The sequence below is a fragment of the Heteronotia binoei genome, chromosome 7 (genome assembly GCF_032191835.1).
Source record: "Heteronotia binoei isolate CCM8104 ecotype False Entrance Well chromosome 7, APGP_CSIRO_Hbin_v1, whole genome shotgun sequence".
NCBI classification, from domain to species: Eukaryota; Metazoa; Chordata; class Lepidosauria; order Squamata; family Gekkonidae; genus Heteronotia; species Heteronotia binoei.
Genome location: NC_083229.1, coordinates 5,793,402 through 5,811,755, shown reverse-complemented (window position 1 = coordinate 5,811,755; position 18,354 = coordinate 5,793,402). Strand labels below are relative to the sequence as shown.

The window sequence follows — 18,354 nt, the reverse complement described above, 5'->3', positions numbered from 1 at the left end:
CGCCCCCTCTTAAAAAAACCAACACTGGATCCGGCCGAATTGGCACACTATCGGCCGGTCTCGAATTTACCCTTTTTGGGTAAACTCATTGAGAGGGCAGTGGCGTTGCAACTACAGAGTTTCCTGGAGGATGCTTCTGTCCTTGACTCCCATCAGTCGGGCTTCCGCCTGGGTCATGGGACGGAGACAGTGCTGGTCGCCCTGGTGGATGATCTCCAGCGGCATCTGGACCGAGGCGGCTCGGCGGTACTGATGCTGTTAGACCTGTCGGCAGCGTTTGACACGGTCGACCATCGGTTGCTGACTTGCCGTCTTGCCGACGTGGGGATTCAGGGGTTGGCTTTACAATGGCTTACCTCTTTCCTCAAAGGTCGGGGACAAAGAGTGGCGATTGGGGGTGAATTGTCCCAGAGATACCCGCTGGATTGCGGGGTCCCTCAGGGAGCAGTTCTATCCCCGATGTTGTTTAACATCTATATGCGCCCTCTTACCCAGATTGCCCGGAGATATGGGCTGGGCTGCCACCAGTACACTGATGACACCCAGCTCTATCTACTTATGGACGGACGGCCTGCCTGTGTCCCAGAAAACCTGGACCTGGCATTGCAGGCCGTGTCTAGATGGCTCAGGCTGAGCAGGCTGAAGCTAAATCCGACGAAGACAGAGGTCCTTTGCCTGGGTCGCCGTGGTCCGGGGAGGGAGATTCCCTTACCGGCCCTCGACGGTGTGCCTCTGTCAGCAGCGCACAGGGTTAGGAGCCTGGGGGTGCTACTGGAGCCTACCCTAACTATGGAGGCCCAGATAGCAGCCACTGCCAAGTCCGCATTTTTTCATCTTAGGCGGGCAAGGCAGTTGGCCCCTTTCCTGGAGGGCGACGACCTGGCAACAGTGATCCATGCAACGGTCACCTCGAGGCTGGATTACTGCAATGCCCTCTACATGGGGCTGCCCTTGTGCCGAACCCGGAAGTTGCAGCTAGTGCAGAATGCCGCTGCCCGCCTGTTGTTAGGGCTCCCTAGACGGGAGCACATCCAGCCGGGGCTTCGGGGACTGCACTGGCTGCCGATAACATACCGAGTTCGGTACAAGGTGCTGGTTATGACCTTTAAAGCCCTTTATGGTCTGGGACCTGCCTACCTTAGGGACCGTCTCTCCCCACATGTCCCCCAGAGAGTGCTGAGATCGGGGTCTCAGAACCTCCTTACAATCCCTGGGCCAAAGGAGGCCCGTCTGAAAGCGACCAGGGACAGGGCCTTCTCGATTGCAGCTCCCTGTTGGTGGAATCAGCTCCCGGAGGAGGTGAGGGCCCTGCGGAACCTTGAACAGTTCCGCAGGGCCTGTAAAACAACCCTCTTCCGGTTGGCATATAATTAACTGTGAGCAGAATGCCTGAATATTAAATCTTAAACATCAGATTACTGAATATTGGAAATTTGAAGGACTGATTAAAGGAATAGTAGCATAGTGTATATCGATGTGAGTTTTATGTATTTTTAGGTTTTTATGTATTTTATTGTATAATTTTAATCGTATTTAAATCGACCTCTGTTAGCTTTTATTGTTGTGAGCCGCCCTGAGCCCACCTCGGTGGGGTAGGGCGGGATATAAATCGAATAAAGTAAGTAAGTAGTTTGGCCTCCCTCGGCCGGGGGATTGCTAATAGGTTTTGGAATCCTGATCTAAGTACCCTCTGGGGAACGTGTGGGGAGAAACGGTCCCTAAGGTAGGCAGGTCCTAGACCATATAGGGTTGATATGACCATAACGACCCTGATAAAAGCATATCGCCTGAGACTGTGTTGCTGTGTACCACTTCCGACGCTGAGTATCGGTGTCAAGGTATCCTGCCTTACAATAAATGCTTCCCCCCGCATACGGAGAGCCGTCTTTATTGAAGGGAAATTGGGAATTTGACAGCCATGTTGATATGAAGCAATAAAACAAAGTCGCAGCTCAGTGGCTCCTTTGAGACCAAAGTTTAATTCCTGGTATAGAAGAAGAAGATGATGAAGAAGAAGAAGATGAAGAAGAAGATGAAGAAGATATAGAAGAAGAAGAAGATGATGAAGAAGAAGAAGATGATGATGAAGAAGATGATGATGATGAAGAAGAAGAAGATGAAGAAGAAGATGATGAAGAAGAAGATGATGATGAAGAAGAAGATGATGAAGAAGAAGTTATAGAAGAAGAAGATATAGAAGAAGATGAAGAAAAAGAAGATGAAGACGAAGATGAAGAAGATGAAGATGAAGAAGAATTGTAGATTTATACCCTGCCCTCCCTGAATCAGAGATTCAAAGCAGCTTACAATCTTCTTTACCTTATTCCCCCACAACAGACACCCTGTGAGGTGGGTGGGGCTGAGAGGGCTCTCACAGCAGCTGCCCTTTCAAGGACAACTCCTACGAGAGCTACGGCTGACCCAAGGCCATTCCAGCAGCTGCAGATGGAGGAGTGGGGAATCAAACCCGGTTCTCCCAGATAAGAGGCCGCGCACTTAACCACTACACCAAACTGGCTCTCCTAAGCTTTTGTTGCACACGCGCACTTCTTCAGAAGAAGCGTATCTGACGAAGTGTGCAAGCATACGAAAGCTTATACCAGGAATTAAAATTCGTTGGTCTCAAAGGGGCCACTGGGTGCACAAGGGAATTATTCAGGAGAGAATTCTTGCAAAGTGAATAGGACTTCATTTTATAAGGGAATGACTCAGGAAAAAATGCTATAACAAAGCGGAAGAGGCTGGACTACGGAATACAGAATGTGCTGCCTGCCGTAATATCCTACTATGTAATCTCTGCATCACTGAATAGGCTGTGCTAATAACTATGCTTTGTTTCAGCTCTGTTCCTTCCAGATTGTGACTTGGTTTTCATTTCCGCATCCTAATCCTAATACATTGCTTACTGGGCACCCCATTTTATTGACTGCATAATTCGTCAGTCTCAGCAAGGAAGGTAAAGTAATGTCAAGTAATGTCAATCAACCTGAGGGACTGCCTTTCCTCATATACGCCCCAGAGGTCCTTGCGATCGGCTACGCAACACCTCCTGACAACCTCTGGCCCTAAGGACGTCCGACTTGCCTCAACCAGAGCAGGGCTTTTTCAGCCCTGGCCCCTGCCTGGTGGAATCAGCTCCCTGTGGAGATCCGGGCCCTACCTGAATTACTGCCATTCCGTAGGGCCTGCAAAACGGAGCTGTTCCACCGGGCCTATGGTTGAAGCAGTGGGTGCCCTGTTATTAGGGTTGCCAAGTCCAATTCAAGAAATATCTGGAGACTTTGGGGGGTGGGGCCAGGAGACTTTGGGGGTGGAGCCAGGAGACATTGGGGGCGGAGCCAGGAGCACAGGTGTGCGCGCACACCCCTACCTTCCCCCCCAAAAAAGGTGTCCCTGGCTGGCCTTCAGACATTATGGCCACCCTAGTTTCAACCTTTCTTCATAGGGAAAGTGTTCCAGCCCTTTAATCATTCTAGTTGCCCTTTTCTGGACTTTCTCCAATGCTATAATATCCTTTTTGAGGTGCGGCGACCAGAACTGCGCACAGTATTCCAAATGAGACTGCACCATCGATTTATACAGGGGCATTATGATACTGGCTGGTTTGTTTTCAATTCCCTTCCTAATAATTCCCAGCATGACATGTTCCGGCATGCAAGCACGAATGCTCTACAGTAATGAGGAACTGTTTAATATTTGACATAGGCTGAGATGGTTTGATAGGCTGTTTAATATTTGACATAGGCTGAGATAAGCTCCCAAAAACCTGGGTAGAGCATACTCTCCATATTCATATAACTACCTCCAGAAGCCCTCCCACTGTTGCCCCAGACAGAGAGTTCCATCCAGACCTTGTGGCTAATAGCCACTGATGGACCTCTGCTCCAGATGTAGATCCATTCGCCTCTTGAAGCTGTCGATGTTTATAGCCATGAGAACACAATCGGGTTGCCAAGTCCAATTTAAGAACTATCTGGGGACTTTGGGGGTGGAGCTAGGAAACTTTGGGGGTGGAGCCAGGAGACATTAGGGGTGGAGCCAAGATCAAGGCTGGGACAAACATCATTGAACTCCAAAGGGAGTTCTGGCCACCACATTTAAAAGGGACGGCACACCTTTTCAATGCCTTCCTTCCATAGGAAATAACGAAGGATAGGGGCACCTTCTTTGGGGGCTCATAGAATTGGACCCCCTGGTCCAATCTTTTTGAAACTTGGGGGGTATTTTGGGGAGAGGCACTAGATGCTGTACTGAATATGTGGTGCCTCTACCTCAAAAAACAGCCCCCCCCCAGAGCCCCAGATACCCACGGATCAATTCTCCATTATTTCCTATGGGAATAAATCTCCACAGGGAATAACAGAGTTCCCAGCAGACATTCCCCTCCCCTCCCCCCGCTTTCTGACGACCCTGAAGCGGGGGGAGGGCCTCCAAACCGGGGGATCCCCTGCCCCCACCTGGGGATTGGCAACCGTAGAACACAACAAACAACTTTTAAGGGGGGGGGGAGAGAACTTTGGGGTTTGCTATTTTATGTTTGGTTTTAGCTGGGGATATTTTAACTATCTGCCCTGAACCATGAGAAAAGGCCGGATAGAAATGTTATTGCTGGTTTCATCGCCTCATCTCAGCCGATGCTGGGACTTTCTTTCACTCTTTTCTCCCCATCTTTTCGCTACCATTCTTTCTCGCTCTCTTTCTTTCAGCCTGTTTGTCTATCTTCCTTCCTTTCTGCCACCTACGCATTCATCACCCCCCTCCCGAATATTTTTTTTCCTAGGGCCCATTGTATTTCTTCCTACAACGGGCTTTACTGCTACCAATCAATAAAACCAAGTTACTAAAATAGGGTTGCCAATCCCCAGGTGAAGGCAGGGGATCCCCTGGTTTAGAGGCACTCCCCCCGCTTCAGAGTCATTAGAAAGCGGGGGGAGGGGAGGGAAATGTCTGCTGGGAACTCTATTATTCCCTATAGAGATTTATTCCCATAGAAAATCATGGAGAATTGGTATCTGGGGCTCAGGGTGGGGCTGTTTTTTAGGGTAGAGGCACCAAATTTTCAGTATAGTATCTAGTGCCTCTCCCCAAAATACCCCCCAAGTTTCAAAAAGATTGGACCAGGGGGTCCAATTCTATGAGCCCCAAAAGAAGGTGCCCCTATCCTTCATTATTTCCTATGGAAGGAAGGCATTGAAAAGGTGTGCCGTCCCTTTAAATGTGATGGCTAGCACTCCCTTTGGAGTTCAATGATGCTTGTCACAGCCTTGATCTTGGCTCCACCCCAATGTCTCCTGGCTCCACCCCCAAAGTCTCCTGGCTCCACCCCCAACGTCCCCAGATATTTCTTGAATTGGACTCGGCAACCCTACACTAAAAGCAGATTGCAAACCCAATGGCATCTGTTATGAAGTGCTACAATTTTCTGCTTTCTAGACACTGCTTCGGGGGAGTGGGAGAAGGGGCCCGGCAACCATCCCTGTCCTCAAGCAAAAGCCTGGTGGAACATCTCTGCTTTACAGGCCTCCCAGATTGTAAAAGATCCTGCAGGGCCCTGTGTCTTCCAGGAGAGCATTCCACCAAGTTGGGCCCAGGACTGAAAAGGGCCTGACCCTCGTTAAGGACAGCCAGACCTCTTTCGGGCCGGGGATCCCCAGCAGATTTCAACCTGTGGACTGTAACACTCTTCCAGGGACATAGTGGAGGTGGTAGGGTTGCCAAGACCAATTCAAGAAATATCTGGGGACTTTGGGGGTGGAGCCAGGAGACTTTGGGGGTGGACCAGGAGACATTGGGGCGGAGCCAGGAACAAGAGTGTGACAAGCATAACTGAACTCCAAGAGAGTTCTGGCCATCACATTTAAAGGGACAGCACACCTTTTTAAATGTCTTCCTTCCATAGGAAATAATGAAGGATAAGGGCACCTTCTTTTGGGGCTCATAGAATTGGACCCCCTGGTCCAATCGTTTTGAAATTTGGGGGATACTTTGGGGAGAGGCACTAGATACTATATTGAAAATTTGGTGCCTCTACCTCAAAAAACAGCTCCCCCAGAGCCCCCGAAACCTCCAGATCAATTCCCCATTATACCCTATGAGAAGACATTTCCCTCTCCACCCCCTCCCCCCCCCCCCCCGTTTCTGGGAAATCTGATGCAGGAGACAGAACTCACTCACCTCCGGAGGTGCAAAGGCACATGGTCCTTTGGGGGCGTGGCTGGGCTCCCCTCCCTTCACCGGCCAGCTGACTGGGGGCGGGAAGCAGCCTGAGAACACGGAAGAGCTCTGGCTGCCGTTCTCCTCCCTCCCCCCCCCCCGCTTTCCCTTTTATGGCCAGCGGGGGGAGGAGGCTCCAAATCTGGAGTCTCCAGGCCTAGCGGGGGATTTGGGAACCCTAGGAGGTGGTAATGCAGAGGTATGTCAGTCCCAGACCACTCAAGAAGAAGAAGATGACTGCAGATTTAGACCCCGCCCTTCTCTCTGAATCAGAGACTCAGAGCGGCTTACAATCGCCTATATCTTCTCCCCCCCCCCCCACAACAGACACCCTGTGAGGTGGATGGGGCTGAGACGGCTCTCGCAGCAGCTCCTGAGATAGATATGGCTGACCCAAGGCCATTCCAGCAGCTGCAAGTGGAGAAGTGGGGAATCAAACCCGGTTCTCCCAGATAAGAGAGCTCTGGCTGACCCAAGGGCATTCCAGCAGCTGCAAGTGGAGGAGTGGGGAATCAAACCCGGTTCTCCCAGATAAGAGAGCTCTGGCTGACCCAAGGCCATTCCAGCAGCTGCAAGTGGAGGAGTGGGGAATCAAACCCGGTTCTCCCAGATAAGAGAGCTATGGCTCACCCCAGGCCATTCCAGCAGCTGCAAGTGGAGGAGTGGGGAAGCAAACCCAGTTCTCCCAGATAAGAGAGCTCTGGCTGACCCAAGGGCATTCCAGCAGGTGCAAGTGGAGGAGTGGGGAATCAAACCTTGTTCTCCCAGATAAGAGAGCTATGGCTGTCCCAAGGCCATTCCAGCAAATGCAAGTGGAGGAGTGGGGAAGCAAACCCAGTTCTCCCAGATAAGAGAGCTCTGGCTGACCCAAGGGCATTCCAGCAGGTGCAAGTGGAGGAGTGGGGAATCAAACCTTGTTCTCCCAGGTAAGAGAGCTCTGGCTGACCCAAGGCCATTCCAGCAAATGCAAGTGGAGGAGTGGGGAATCAAACCCAGTTCTCCCAGATAAGAGAGCTATGGCTGACCCAAGGCCATTCCAGCAAATGCAAGTGGAGGAGTGGGGAATCAAACCCAGTTCTCCCAGATAAGAGAGCTATGGCTGACCCAAGGCCATTCCAGCAAATGCAAGTGGAGGAGTGGGGAATCAAACCCAGTTCTCCCAGATAAGAGAGCTATGGCTGACCCAAGGCCATTCTAGCAGGTGCAAGTGTAGAAGTGGGGAATCAAACCCGGTTCTCCCAGATAAGAGAGCTCTGGCTGACCCAAACTCATTCCAGCAGGTACAAGTGGAGGAGTGGGGAATCAAACTCAGTTCTCCCAGATAAGAGTCTGCGCACTTAACCGCTACACCAAACATACGGCCTAATAATCAAAACCTTGAATTTGACTCGATACTCAACTGGAAGCCAGTGTAGCTGGCGCAGCACAGGTAGAATGTGTGCTGTTCATGGCGTTTTCGTCAGGAATCACGCTGCCACATTCTGGACCCACTGGAGTTTCCGGGTCAAAGTCAATGGCAGGCCCAGCAAAGAGTGAGTTACAGTAGTCTAGCCTGGAGGTAGCCATCGCATGGATTACTGTGGCTGGATCGGAACGATTCATAATCAATCAGTCAATCAGTCAATCAATTGGGCAGGCCATTTGCTTCTTTGTAAAACAAAATGACATTTTAATGGGGTTCAGCATACATAATACAAACAACATCCAAGGAGTCAAGTAGCTTGGGACAGGTCTAACGGAAGTGAGGGCCAGGGAAAGGAACAGGAGGTAAAGTTACAGCAGATTGAAATGGTCTAACATGGTGCATTCTGGGTCAAAACCATATAGGTTGGCTTGCACAGGAGCTGCAGAAGTTGCAGAAGGGCTGAGTCAGAAGAACTGTCCAAGACCAGAGCAAACAAAGAAGTGGGGGCAGCCCCAAGGCACGGGAATGGCCAGTTTTAATAGAGCATAGAGTATAAACGGCACCATGATGAATGCCCAGGTACCAGTTTCAGGAGGTTAGCCATGCTGGTCTGCAATGGAACAGACTTTTTTTTTTGTAGCAGGACCTCCTCTGCATATTAGGCCACATACCCTTGATGTAGCCAATCCTCCAAGAGCTTACAGCAGGCCCATTACTAAGAGCCCTGTAAGCTCTCAGGGGATGGGCTACATCAAGGTTATGTGGCCTGATATGCAAAGGAGTTCCTGCTACAAAAAAAAGAGCCTTGGAATTTCTAGATTCAAGTCCAGTAGCTCAGAGCTTAGAGACCAACAAGATTTGGGGGGGTGGGGTATGAGCTTTTGAGAGTCAAAGGGTGTTTTTACACTGACAGTTTGTGACTCTCTGTCACCACATCAGAAACTCACCTTTTACACTACCTAACGTTCTCACAACTGTTTTGCATTGTTGCTGCCCGAAGCATCTACATTTGTTTCGGTGAGATGGGTTTTGGCACTGCCACTACAACGTTTTTCTGGAAACTAGTTTTGATCCGGTCATTTCTCTACAGGCTTTTCAAACTTGTATTGTAGACATTTTCATACATTTTAAAAGACTCCTCCAAAAGCCACTCCAAGGTGCAGTAATTTGCATGAGAACCGACAGCTCTTGAAATTTTTACGTATCATTGCTTGCCTCATCTTGTCATTTAAATTTGTATTGTTTTTTTGCAGTGTTGACACGATTTCCAAGCCATCGTATACATTTAACTAAGCACTGGTATTCCGGCTGCCCTCTGATCAGAGACACACACACACACACCCCAAATTGAAACACTTTCAGCAGGCAATATAGAACTTTGACTATGCAAAATGAGCAGCGTAGATTCACAAATGTAAAAGGGAAATAATTAAAGCGGAACGGTGGCAGGCGATTTGAAGACTCTAAAACTCTGGATCAAACTGAATGCGAAAAGACGCAAAGTTCCTCAGACGCGGGGAACTTTCTTTGACTCCAAAGCTCAAACACACCCAAATTCCCTTGGTCTGTAAGGTGCTTCTGGGACTCCGATCTACCTCTGGGCACTGGAGAACCCGCATTCCTAGCTGGAAAACATTCCGCGCAATGCCAAATCATACAGGCACGGTAGCTCTAATGGGCCTTAGAATGGCTCAGAGCAAGAGAAGCTGGAACGTCAAACCCCGGCAAGATCCCATGGCAACGAAAGCTTGTTATTCCCGATTGGTCCTTGAACCTGTTAAGCATCTTCATCGTGTTGTATGCCAGGGGTGGCCAAACTTGCTTAATGTAAGAGCCATGTAGAATAAATGTCAGACGTTTGAGAGGTGCAAAACATGAATGTCAGATGTTTGAGAGCAGGGAGGGAGGGAGGGAAGACAGGCAGGAAGGAAGGAAAGCAAATAGATAGGAGGAGGGAGGAAGAAGTGGGGGGGAAGCAACTTTAAATGCATTCTCCAAACCCTTCGTATTGGCTGGCTTGACCCGGTGAAGCGATTTAAAGAGACAAATGCCTTCTCCAAGCTGGCCGATGGGGCGGTGGGGGCTTCGAGAGCCACACAATATGTGTGAAAGAGCCACATGTGGCTCCCGATCCACAGTTTAGCCACCTCTGTTGTATACTAATTTGCTGCTCACCCTCTGCTTGTATGTGTGGACTGCTGACTTCCATTGCATTGTATCTGAAGAAGCGTGCATGCATCCAAAGACTTATACCTTGCATACAACTTTGTTGGTCTTAAAGGTGCCCCCTGGATTGGAACTTTGTTTCTCTGATTCAGGCCACAGCTAACTAAAGCTCTGGCGTGCCAAATACTTGAAACTGCACTGTTGTGTTTTGTCCATGAGGGGGCGGTGTTTTTCGGCGAAGCGTTTCAGGACGGTCCAAGTCGTGACTCACCCAGAGGATAGATTGTTCCCCGAGACAGGCTCTTCTGAAGTTCTTGCCAGACAGCTCTCATTCTTTCCATGGTCCCCTTCAGAGAGGGAGGCAGGGATGAAAAGCCCTGCAGGCTGTTGGCACACCGGAGAGGTTTTTGTTGGCATTGGGCCTCTCTCTCTCTTGCTAGCGATGCTCGTGGAGGAAGAGAAGAGGCCTTTGTGATGCCAATACGTATTCGAATGTGAAACTAGAGAGCTCACGGGTATGAGTAAAGTATATGACTTTAACTGGAGAGCCAGTTTGGTGTAGTGGTTAAGTGTGCGGACTCTTATCTGGGAGAACCGGGTTTGATTCCCCACTCCTCCACTTGCACCTGCTGGCATGGCCTTGGGTCAGCCAGAGCTCTGGCAGAGGTTGTCCTTGAAAGGGCAGCTGCTGGGAGAGCCCTCTCAGCCCCACCCACCTCACAGGGTGTCTGTTGTGGAGGAGGAAGGTAAAGGAGATTGTGAGCTGCTCTGAGACTCTTCGGAGTGGAGGGCGGGTTATAAATCCAATATCTTCATCTACCTCACAGGGTGTCTGTTGTGGGCGGGGGGAAGGTAAGGAGATTGTGAGCCGCTCTGAGACTCTTCGGAGTGGAGGGCGGGATAGAAATCCAATATTTTCGTCTACCTCACAGGGTGTCTGTTGTGGGGGAGGAAAGGAAAGGAGATTGTGAGCCGCTCTGAGACTCTTCGGAGTGGAGGGCGGGTTATAAATCCAATATCTTCATCTACCTCACAGGGTGTCTGTTGTGGGCAGGGGGAAGGTAAGGAGATTGTGAGCCACTCTGAGACTCTTCGGAGTGGAGGGCGGGATAGAAATCCAATATCTTCATCTACCTCACAGGGTGTCTGTTGTGGGGGAGGAAGGGAAAGGAGATTGTGAGCCGCTCTGAGACTCTTCGGAGCGGAGGGCGGGATATAAATCCAATATCATCTTCTTCTTCTACATATATTGAAAACAAAGTTTTAAACCACAGTATTTTTTCACGTATTAATTTAGAATTATTTTACAGTCCATTGTACAACGTTTTTTCTTCGTTTGTAGGACTTCCTGAAGTCCAGTGCAGGTGCGATTGCTATTCCCAAACCGGTGCGGCTGCAACTGGATTGCTGCTTCCGTCCACTTTCAGAATGAATCCTTCCTCAGACAGCTCAACCGAGGGATACAATTTCAATTTGGCACTGCTCTGTCTCTCTCCAAAGGATCAAGCGCGGCTCCACACTTCTAATTGTCCTCGGCTTCTCTTGAAAGAAGAGAAAGAGAAGCCGAGGACAAATAGAAGTGTGGGGCCGCGCTTGATCCTTTGGAGAGAGACAGAGCAGTGCCAAATTGAAATTGTATGCCTCGGTTGACCTGCCTGAAGAAGGATTCATTCTGAAAGTGGATGGAAGCAGCAATCCAGTTGTAGCCGCACCAGTTTGGGAACTTCTTCACCCAAAGGGTGATTAACATGTGGAATTCACTGCCACAGGAGGTAGTGGCGGCCACAAGTATAGCCACCTTCAAGAGGGGTTTAGATAAAAATATGGAACACAGGTCCATCAGTGGCTATTAGCCACAGTGTGTGTATATATATAAAATTTTTGGCCACTGTGTGACACAGAGTGTTGGACTGGATGGGCTGTTGGCCTGATCCAACATGGCTTCTCTTATGTTCTTAACTGCAATCGTACCTGGACTGGACTTCAGGAAGTCCTACAAACGAAGAAAAAACATTGTGTATTGTAAAATGGTCTGTAAAAGAAGTCTAAATTAATATGTGAAAAATAAAAAGGTAACAAGAAAGGTCCCCTGTGCAAGCACCAGTCGTTCTCGACTCTGGGGTGACATTGCTTTCACAATGGCCATTTTCCCACTGACCTTACTCCGGAGCGACGTCCCTCGTCACCGGGCAGTGTCTGCGCGGATTTCCCACCAACTGCTGCGCACAACCAGGAAGAGCCGCGGCTTTTGCGTCGCAGATGTAAACTGGTTTTTAGCGGTTTCCATTTGCGACGCAAAAGGTCGGGAACTTTCTGGTTCCTCGGAGCAGCCTCGGAGCAGTTGGTGGGAAATCCGCGCAGACGCTGCGCGGTGAAGAGGGACGTTGCTCCGAGGTAAGCTCAGTGGGAAAACGGCCAATGTTTTCACGGCAGACTTTTGACGGGGTGGTTTGCCATTGCCTTCCCCAGTCATCTACACTTTCCTCCCAGCAAGCTGGGGACTCATTTGACCGACCTCGGAAGGATGGAAGGCTGAGTCAACCTGGAGGCAGCTACCTGAACCAGCTTCCGCTGGGATTGAACTCAGGTCGTGAGCAGAGGGCTCTGACTGCGGTTTTACCACTCTGAGCCACAGGGCTCTTAGGTGAAAAATACTGTGGTTTAAAACTTTGTTTTCAATATATGTATTTGTTAAAGCTCTCAGGACCGCATCTACATGTTTTTTGAGGGGGGGGGCAAAGTTAAAAAAATGCTGCCCCCTTATGGGCCATTCTATCTTATGATCCCATACCCAATTTGCCCTCCCTCCGTCGGCGCCCAGGGCAAGCACCTCTCTCTGCGCCCACCCCCACCCCCCCACCCCCCAGATCCAGCCCCGAAAGCTCTCACAGAGCGTTCTAAGTCCTATACAATACACATCCCGCTCTGAGACTCTTCGGAGTGGAGGGCGGGATATAAATCCAATATCTTCTTCTTCTTCTTCAAGCTGGAGACAAGAGCCAATTTCACCCAGTTGCCAACACTGGAGTGGGAAAATCCTGGAGATTTCGGGGGTGGAACCTGGAGAAGGAGGGGTTTGGGAAGGGAAATCAATGGAGTCTGATGCCTGGTGATCCACCTTCCAAAGCCGTCGTTTCCCCCAAGGGAACGGATCTCTGGAAATCTGTTAGGATTCCAGGAGATCTCCAGGTCCCGACTGGAGACTGGCAACCTTAAGAAAACAGGGAAATGAAGGAAAGCGAGAAGCAGAAGAAGAGGGCCGGCAGGGCAAGAGAGAGGGAGAGAGAGGACAGTTTGAGGACAATTCAAGAAACAATCTACATGTTATACGGAATAAGGCAGCAGAATTCTTGTCTATATTGTAACTTTGGTATCAGGGCTGTTGTATCAAGAGTTATGGATATGTCCACCCGCACCACACCCAGACCGTAACATTTCTCCGTAGACTGGCTACACAAACCCTTTTCTCCCTGAAGCGCTAGTTCAGTTCATGCAGGGATTTTTTGCACGGGGACGTATTCAAAAGCGGCATCCTACGTTGTGCCCAGGAAAGGCGGGGAAGAGGACATTCTGCGTCACGACATCTCGAGCGCCAGGGAAGGGCCACGGAGAGAGAGAGAGGGGTCAGCATCTCCGATGAGTTTCCAAGAGGCTCCCTCACACCGTCTTCCGGCCTGGCCTCCGTCACAGCCCAGTTCGGAGGATGCAGAAGCAACTGGCAAGCAGAGCCGCGCCCAGGAGGGCGTAGCTGCCTCTGGCGCTGCCGGCACCGCTGTTGCAGTAGTCGGTCTCGCAGCAGGCCACAGTCCTCTTGACCCCCCTGATTTCACTGGCCTTTGGGCATGTTGGCGAACACCACTTGGAGACAAAGACAGTCTGATCTGAAAAGTCAAGAATGCGAAAGAGGGAGAGAAACGGCGAGAAGTCATTAAAGCAGTGGTGTCCAACAGGCAGCCTGGGGGCCGAATCAGGCCCCCGGAGGGCTTCTGGCACGACCCCAAGCAGCAGGCTGTTATCTGCTTCCTTCTCCCTCTTGCTTCCTTTCGCAGCTCAATCGCACAGGAGCTACAGAGCAAAGCTTCTGTTTTCTCCATTGGCTGAGGCTCCTCCCTTGGGGAGGGAGGGGAGGGATAGATTGCTTTGCCAGGCCCTTTCGACCACTCCTGAGCCAAGCCTCTCTTCCTTCTATTGGCTGAGGCTCCTCCCCCTCCTGCTCCCCTGGGGAAGGAAGGAAAGAACCAGAGCTTCCTTTGCCCAGTTCGCTGGTTCGCACAGGAAAGATACAAAGAGAGCACCTTCAAGATCAATGAGTGCTAGCGTATTAAGGATGTTTTCTTTCGGCAGAGGTGGAACATAGATTAAAAACCAGTTTTCCCTTTAAATGGGTTACGTCATCTCTGAGGCATTTAGGTAGGGTTGCCAAGTCCAACTCAAGAAATATCTGGGGACTTTGGGGGTGGAGCCAGGAGACTTTGGGGGTGGAGCCAGGAGACATTAGGGATGGAGCCAAGATCAAGGCTATGACAAGCATCATTGAACTCCAAAGGGAGTTCTGGCCATCACATTTAAAGGGACCTTTTTCAATTCCTTCCTTCCATAGGAAATAATGAAGGATAGGGGCACCTTCTTTTGGGGCTCATAGAATTGGATCCCCTGGTCTTATCTTTTTGAAACTTGGGAGGTATTTTGGGGAAAGGCACTAGATGCTATACTGAAAATTTGGTGCCTCTAACCCAAAAAGCAGCCCCCCCCCCCAGAGCCCCAGATACCCACGGATCAATTCTCCATGATTTCCTATGGGAATAAATCTCCCTAGGGAATAATAGAGTTCCCAGCAGACATTTCCCTCCCCTCCCCCCGGTTTCTGACAACCCTGAAGCAGGGGAAGGGCCTCCAAACCGGGGGATCCCCTGCCCCCACCTGGGGATTGGCAACCCTACATTTAGGTATTATGATCCCTCTCAATTTGCAAGACTTATACAAGGCAAATTTTGATCCCTTTACTCCACTTGTTAAATTCTAACATTAAAGAATGGGGGAAGTTATCACTAAGTTTATTAGAAAAAAATTGAACCACTTAAAGTATTTACATTACCGAAATTCATATTTTTATTCCAAAACCTTCCAATGCTAATAAAAGCTGATGTTTTTTTAAAAAAATGGAAAACTTTGATGTTAGACTATATATGGACAGGTAAGAAACACATTTGAATAAGCTACGACTGCTTCAGAACCTAAACTCAAAGGGAAGACAGCAATAATATATAAAGCTCTTAGTCAAAGCAAGAAGCTCAAAGAAACATCCCAACAAAAAGCATGAAACAACGATTGTGGTCAGCAAATTACACTTGAAAATTGGTCACATATTTTGGTCATCAAAACTATACCATACTCCTTTTGCTGAACTTAAGATTACAAAACTTTAAAATATCCTCAAGGTGGTATCTGACCCCCCCCCCCCAAGCAATTATTCCATGCTAAGGGACTGATGAATGCAAAATGTTGACGAGAATGTGATAATATCGGATCTTTTATCCACGGCTGGTGGGAATGCCCATTGATATTGAAATTTTGGAAACTAATTTTACCAACAATAGAGCAAGTTATTAATCAGAAGATTCCTTTTGTCTCCTGAATCTTTGTTAAATCTATGGACGCCTGATGAGGTTCCGAAACATAAATCTGAATTAACAATGATGCTTTTATTGGCTGCAAAAATGTTAATTGCCCAGTACTGGAAATCTACATCTTTGCCATCTAAAAGGCAATGGTTCTTAAAGATCTGGGATATAATTACTATGGATAAAATTGTGTATAACTTGCAACAGTCGAATGCTAACGGCTTTATGGGAAAATGGTTCCCTTTCTTGGACTTTGTTCAAAACCATCAAAATACTTTGCGTAAACTTCCAGAGAAATATGTGAACTTTGTATATTCCTAATGATATAGATTTGTGAACATAGCAGGTTTGTTTAAGTTAATGTTTATGTTTATGTTTGTGAGGTATGATTGAAGTACATTTTACAATAAAAAAATTTAAATTTTAAATTTTTTTAAATTTTAAATTTAAAAAAAGCATCTTTTATTTTAAGCTTTTTTAAAAAAAATTGTGGTGTTTGCCTGTGTCCTTTGAGGAAAGGTACCCCAAGAGCAAATTGTATGAAGAACAGCTTAACAGATAAGCTTGCCAACTCTGGGTCAGAAAATTCCTGGAGATTCCTGGGTCGGAAAATTCCTGGAGATTTCATAGACCAAGTCCTATGAGGAAAGGTTGAAGGAGCTGGGGATGTTTAGCCTGGAGAGGAGGCAGCTGAGAGGTGATAGGATCACCATCTTCAGAAACTTGAAGGGCTGTCATCTGGAGGATGGTGTGGAATTGTTTTCTGTGGCCCCAGAAGGTCGGACCAGAACCAATGGGTTGAAATTAAATCAAGAGTTTCCGGCTCAACATTAGGAAGAACTTCCTGACTGTTAGAGTGGAACGGGCTTCCTTGGGAGGTGGTGGGTTCTCTTTCCTTGGAGGTTTTTCAGCATAGCTGTGCTTCTGTGAGCTCCCACTGAATCTGAGGCCTGGATATAGACAAACTGGAACGGGTCCATAGGAGGGCAACAAAGATGGTGAGGGGTCTGGAGACCAAGTCCTATGAAGAAAGGTTGAAGGAGCTGGGAATGTTTAGCCTGGAAAGGAGGTGGCTGAGAGGTGATAGGATCACCATCTTCAAGTACTTGAAGGGCTGTCATAGAGAGGATGGTGTGGAATTGTTTTCTGTGGCCCCAGAAGGTCGGACCAGAACCAATGGGTTGAAATTAAATCAAAAGAGTTTCCGGCTCAACATCAGGAAGAATTTCCTGACTGTTAGAGCGATTCCTCAGTGGAACAGGCTTCCTGGGGAGCTGGTGGGCTCTCCTTCCTTGCAGGTCTTTCAACAGAGGCTAGATGGCCATCTGACAGCAATGAAGTTCCTGTCAATTTAGGGTCTTTATGAGTTTCCTGCATTGTACAGGGGGATGGACTAGATGACCCCGGAGGAACCTTCCAACTCTATGATTCTATGATTCTATTCCATGTGGCTTCCTTTGCCGCCTTTCTCTCCGCCTGCTGTTTTTGCTGATGCAGTGCACTGTGATGCTGATGATATTGGATTTATATCCCGCCCTCCACTCCGAAGAGTCTCAGAGCGGCTCACAATCTCCTTTACCTTCCTCCCCCACAACAGACACCCTGTGAGGTGGGTGGGGCTGAGAGGGCTCTCACAGCAGCTGCCCTTTCAAGGACAACCTCTGCCAGAGCTATGGCTGACCCAAGGCCATTCCAGCAGCTGCAAGTGGAGGAGCGGGAAATCAAACCCAGGAGCCAGGAGCAAGGGTGTGACAAGCATAATTGAACTCCAAGGGAGTTCTGGCCATCACATTTAAAGGGACAGCACACCTTTTTAAATGCCTTTCTTCCATAGGAAATAATGAAGGATAGGGGCACCTTCTTTTGTGGCTCATAGAATTGGACCCCCTGGTCCAATCCTTTTGAAACTTTGGGGGTACTTTGGGGAGAGGCACTAGATGCTATACAGAAAATGTGGTGCCTCTACCTCAAAAAACAGCTCCCCCAGAGCCCCCGAAACCTCCAGATCAATTCCTCATTATACCCTATGAGAATCGATCTCCACATAGGGAATAACGAAGTGCTCAGCAGACGTCCCCCCCCCCGCTCCGTTTCTGGCGAGTCTGAAGCAGGGGATTGGCCTCTCTACTCACGAGTTGCTGCCAGCTTCTTCACAGCAACACAGACACCCCATACCAAGAGGAAGCCTTTCAATCGGAGACTGAAGCCTCCGGAGGTGCAAACGCACATGGTCCTTTGGGGGCGGGGCTTCCCCCCACCGGCCAGCTGACTGGGGGTGGGAAGGAGCCTGGGAAAGCAGAAGAACTCCCGCTGGGACCTGGGGTTTGGCAAGCCTAGATAAGAGTCCGCACATTTCACCACTGCACCAAACTGGCTCTCTGCTGTCCCTTGTGCCCTGCTCATCTCTCTTGGCTCCAGCTGCTGCTGATGACTTTTCACTGGTTCATGACGGGGGGGGGGAGGGAGGCGATGGTTTTGGAATGATACAATTGTACACTTTATTTTTGTGTGGTGGTGAAGTGTGCGGACTCTTATCTGGGAGAACCGGGTTTGATTCTCCACTCCTCCACTTGCACCTGCTGGAATGGCCTTGGGTCAGCCAGAGCTCTCTTATCTGGGAGAACCGTGTTTGATTCCCCACTCCTCCACTTGCACCTGCTGGAATGGCCTTGGGTCAGCCATAGCTCTCTTATCTGGGAGAACTGGGTTTGATTCCCCCACTCCTCCACTTGCACCTGCTGGAATGGCCTTGGGTCACCCAGAGCTCTCTTATCTGGGAGAACCGGGTTTGATTCCCCACTCCTCCACTTCCACCTGCTGGAATGGTCTTGGGTCAGCCAGAGCTCTCTTATCTGGGAGAACCGGGTTTGATTCCCCCACTCCTCCACTTGCAGCTGCTGGAATGGCCTTGGGTCAGCCAGAGCTCTCTTATCTGGGAGAACAGGGTTT

The 18,354-nt window shown here is 49.2% G+C and overlaps 1 protein-coding gene across 1 annotated transcript in view; it reads right to left on the bottom strand.

Moving 5' to 3' along the window:
• Nucleotides 1-13,413: 13,413 nt before the first annotated feature.
• Nucleotides 13,414-18,354, bottom strand: part of LOC132574827 (lymphocyte antigen 6E-like) — a 30,741-nt gene continuing 25,800 nt past the window's right edge. Inside the window, exon 3 of the mRNA XM_060243057.1 lies at nucleotides 13,414-13,665. Coding sequence (XP_060099040.1) covers nucleotides 13,469-13,665 — 197 coding nt within the window. The 3' untranslated portion in view covers nucleotides 13,414-13,468. The remainder of the gene's footprint in view (nucleotides 13,666-18,354) is intronic.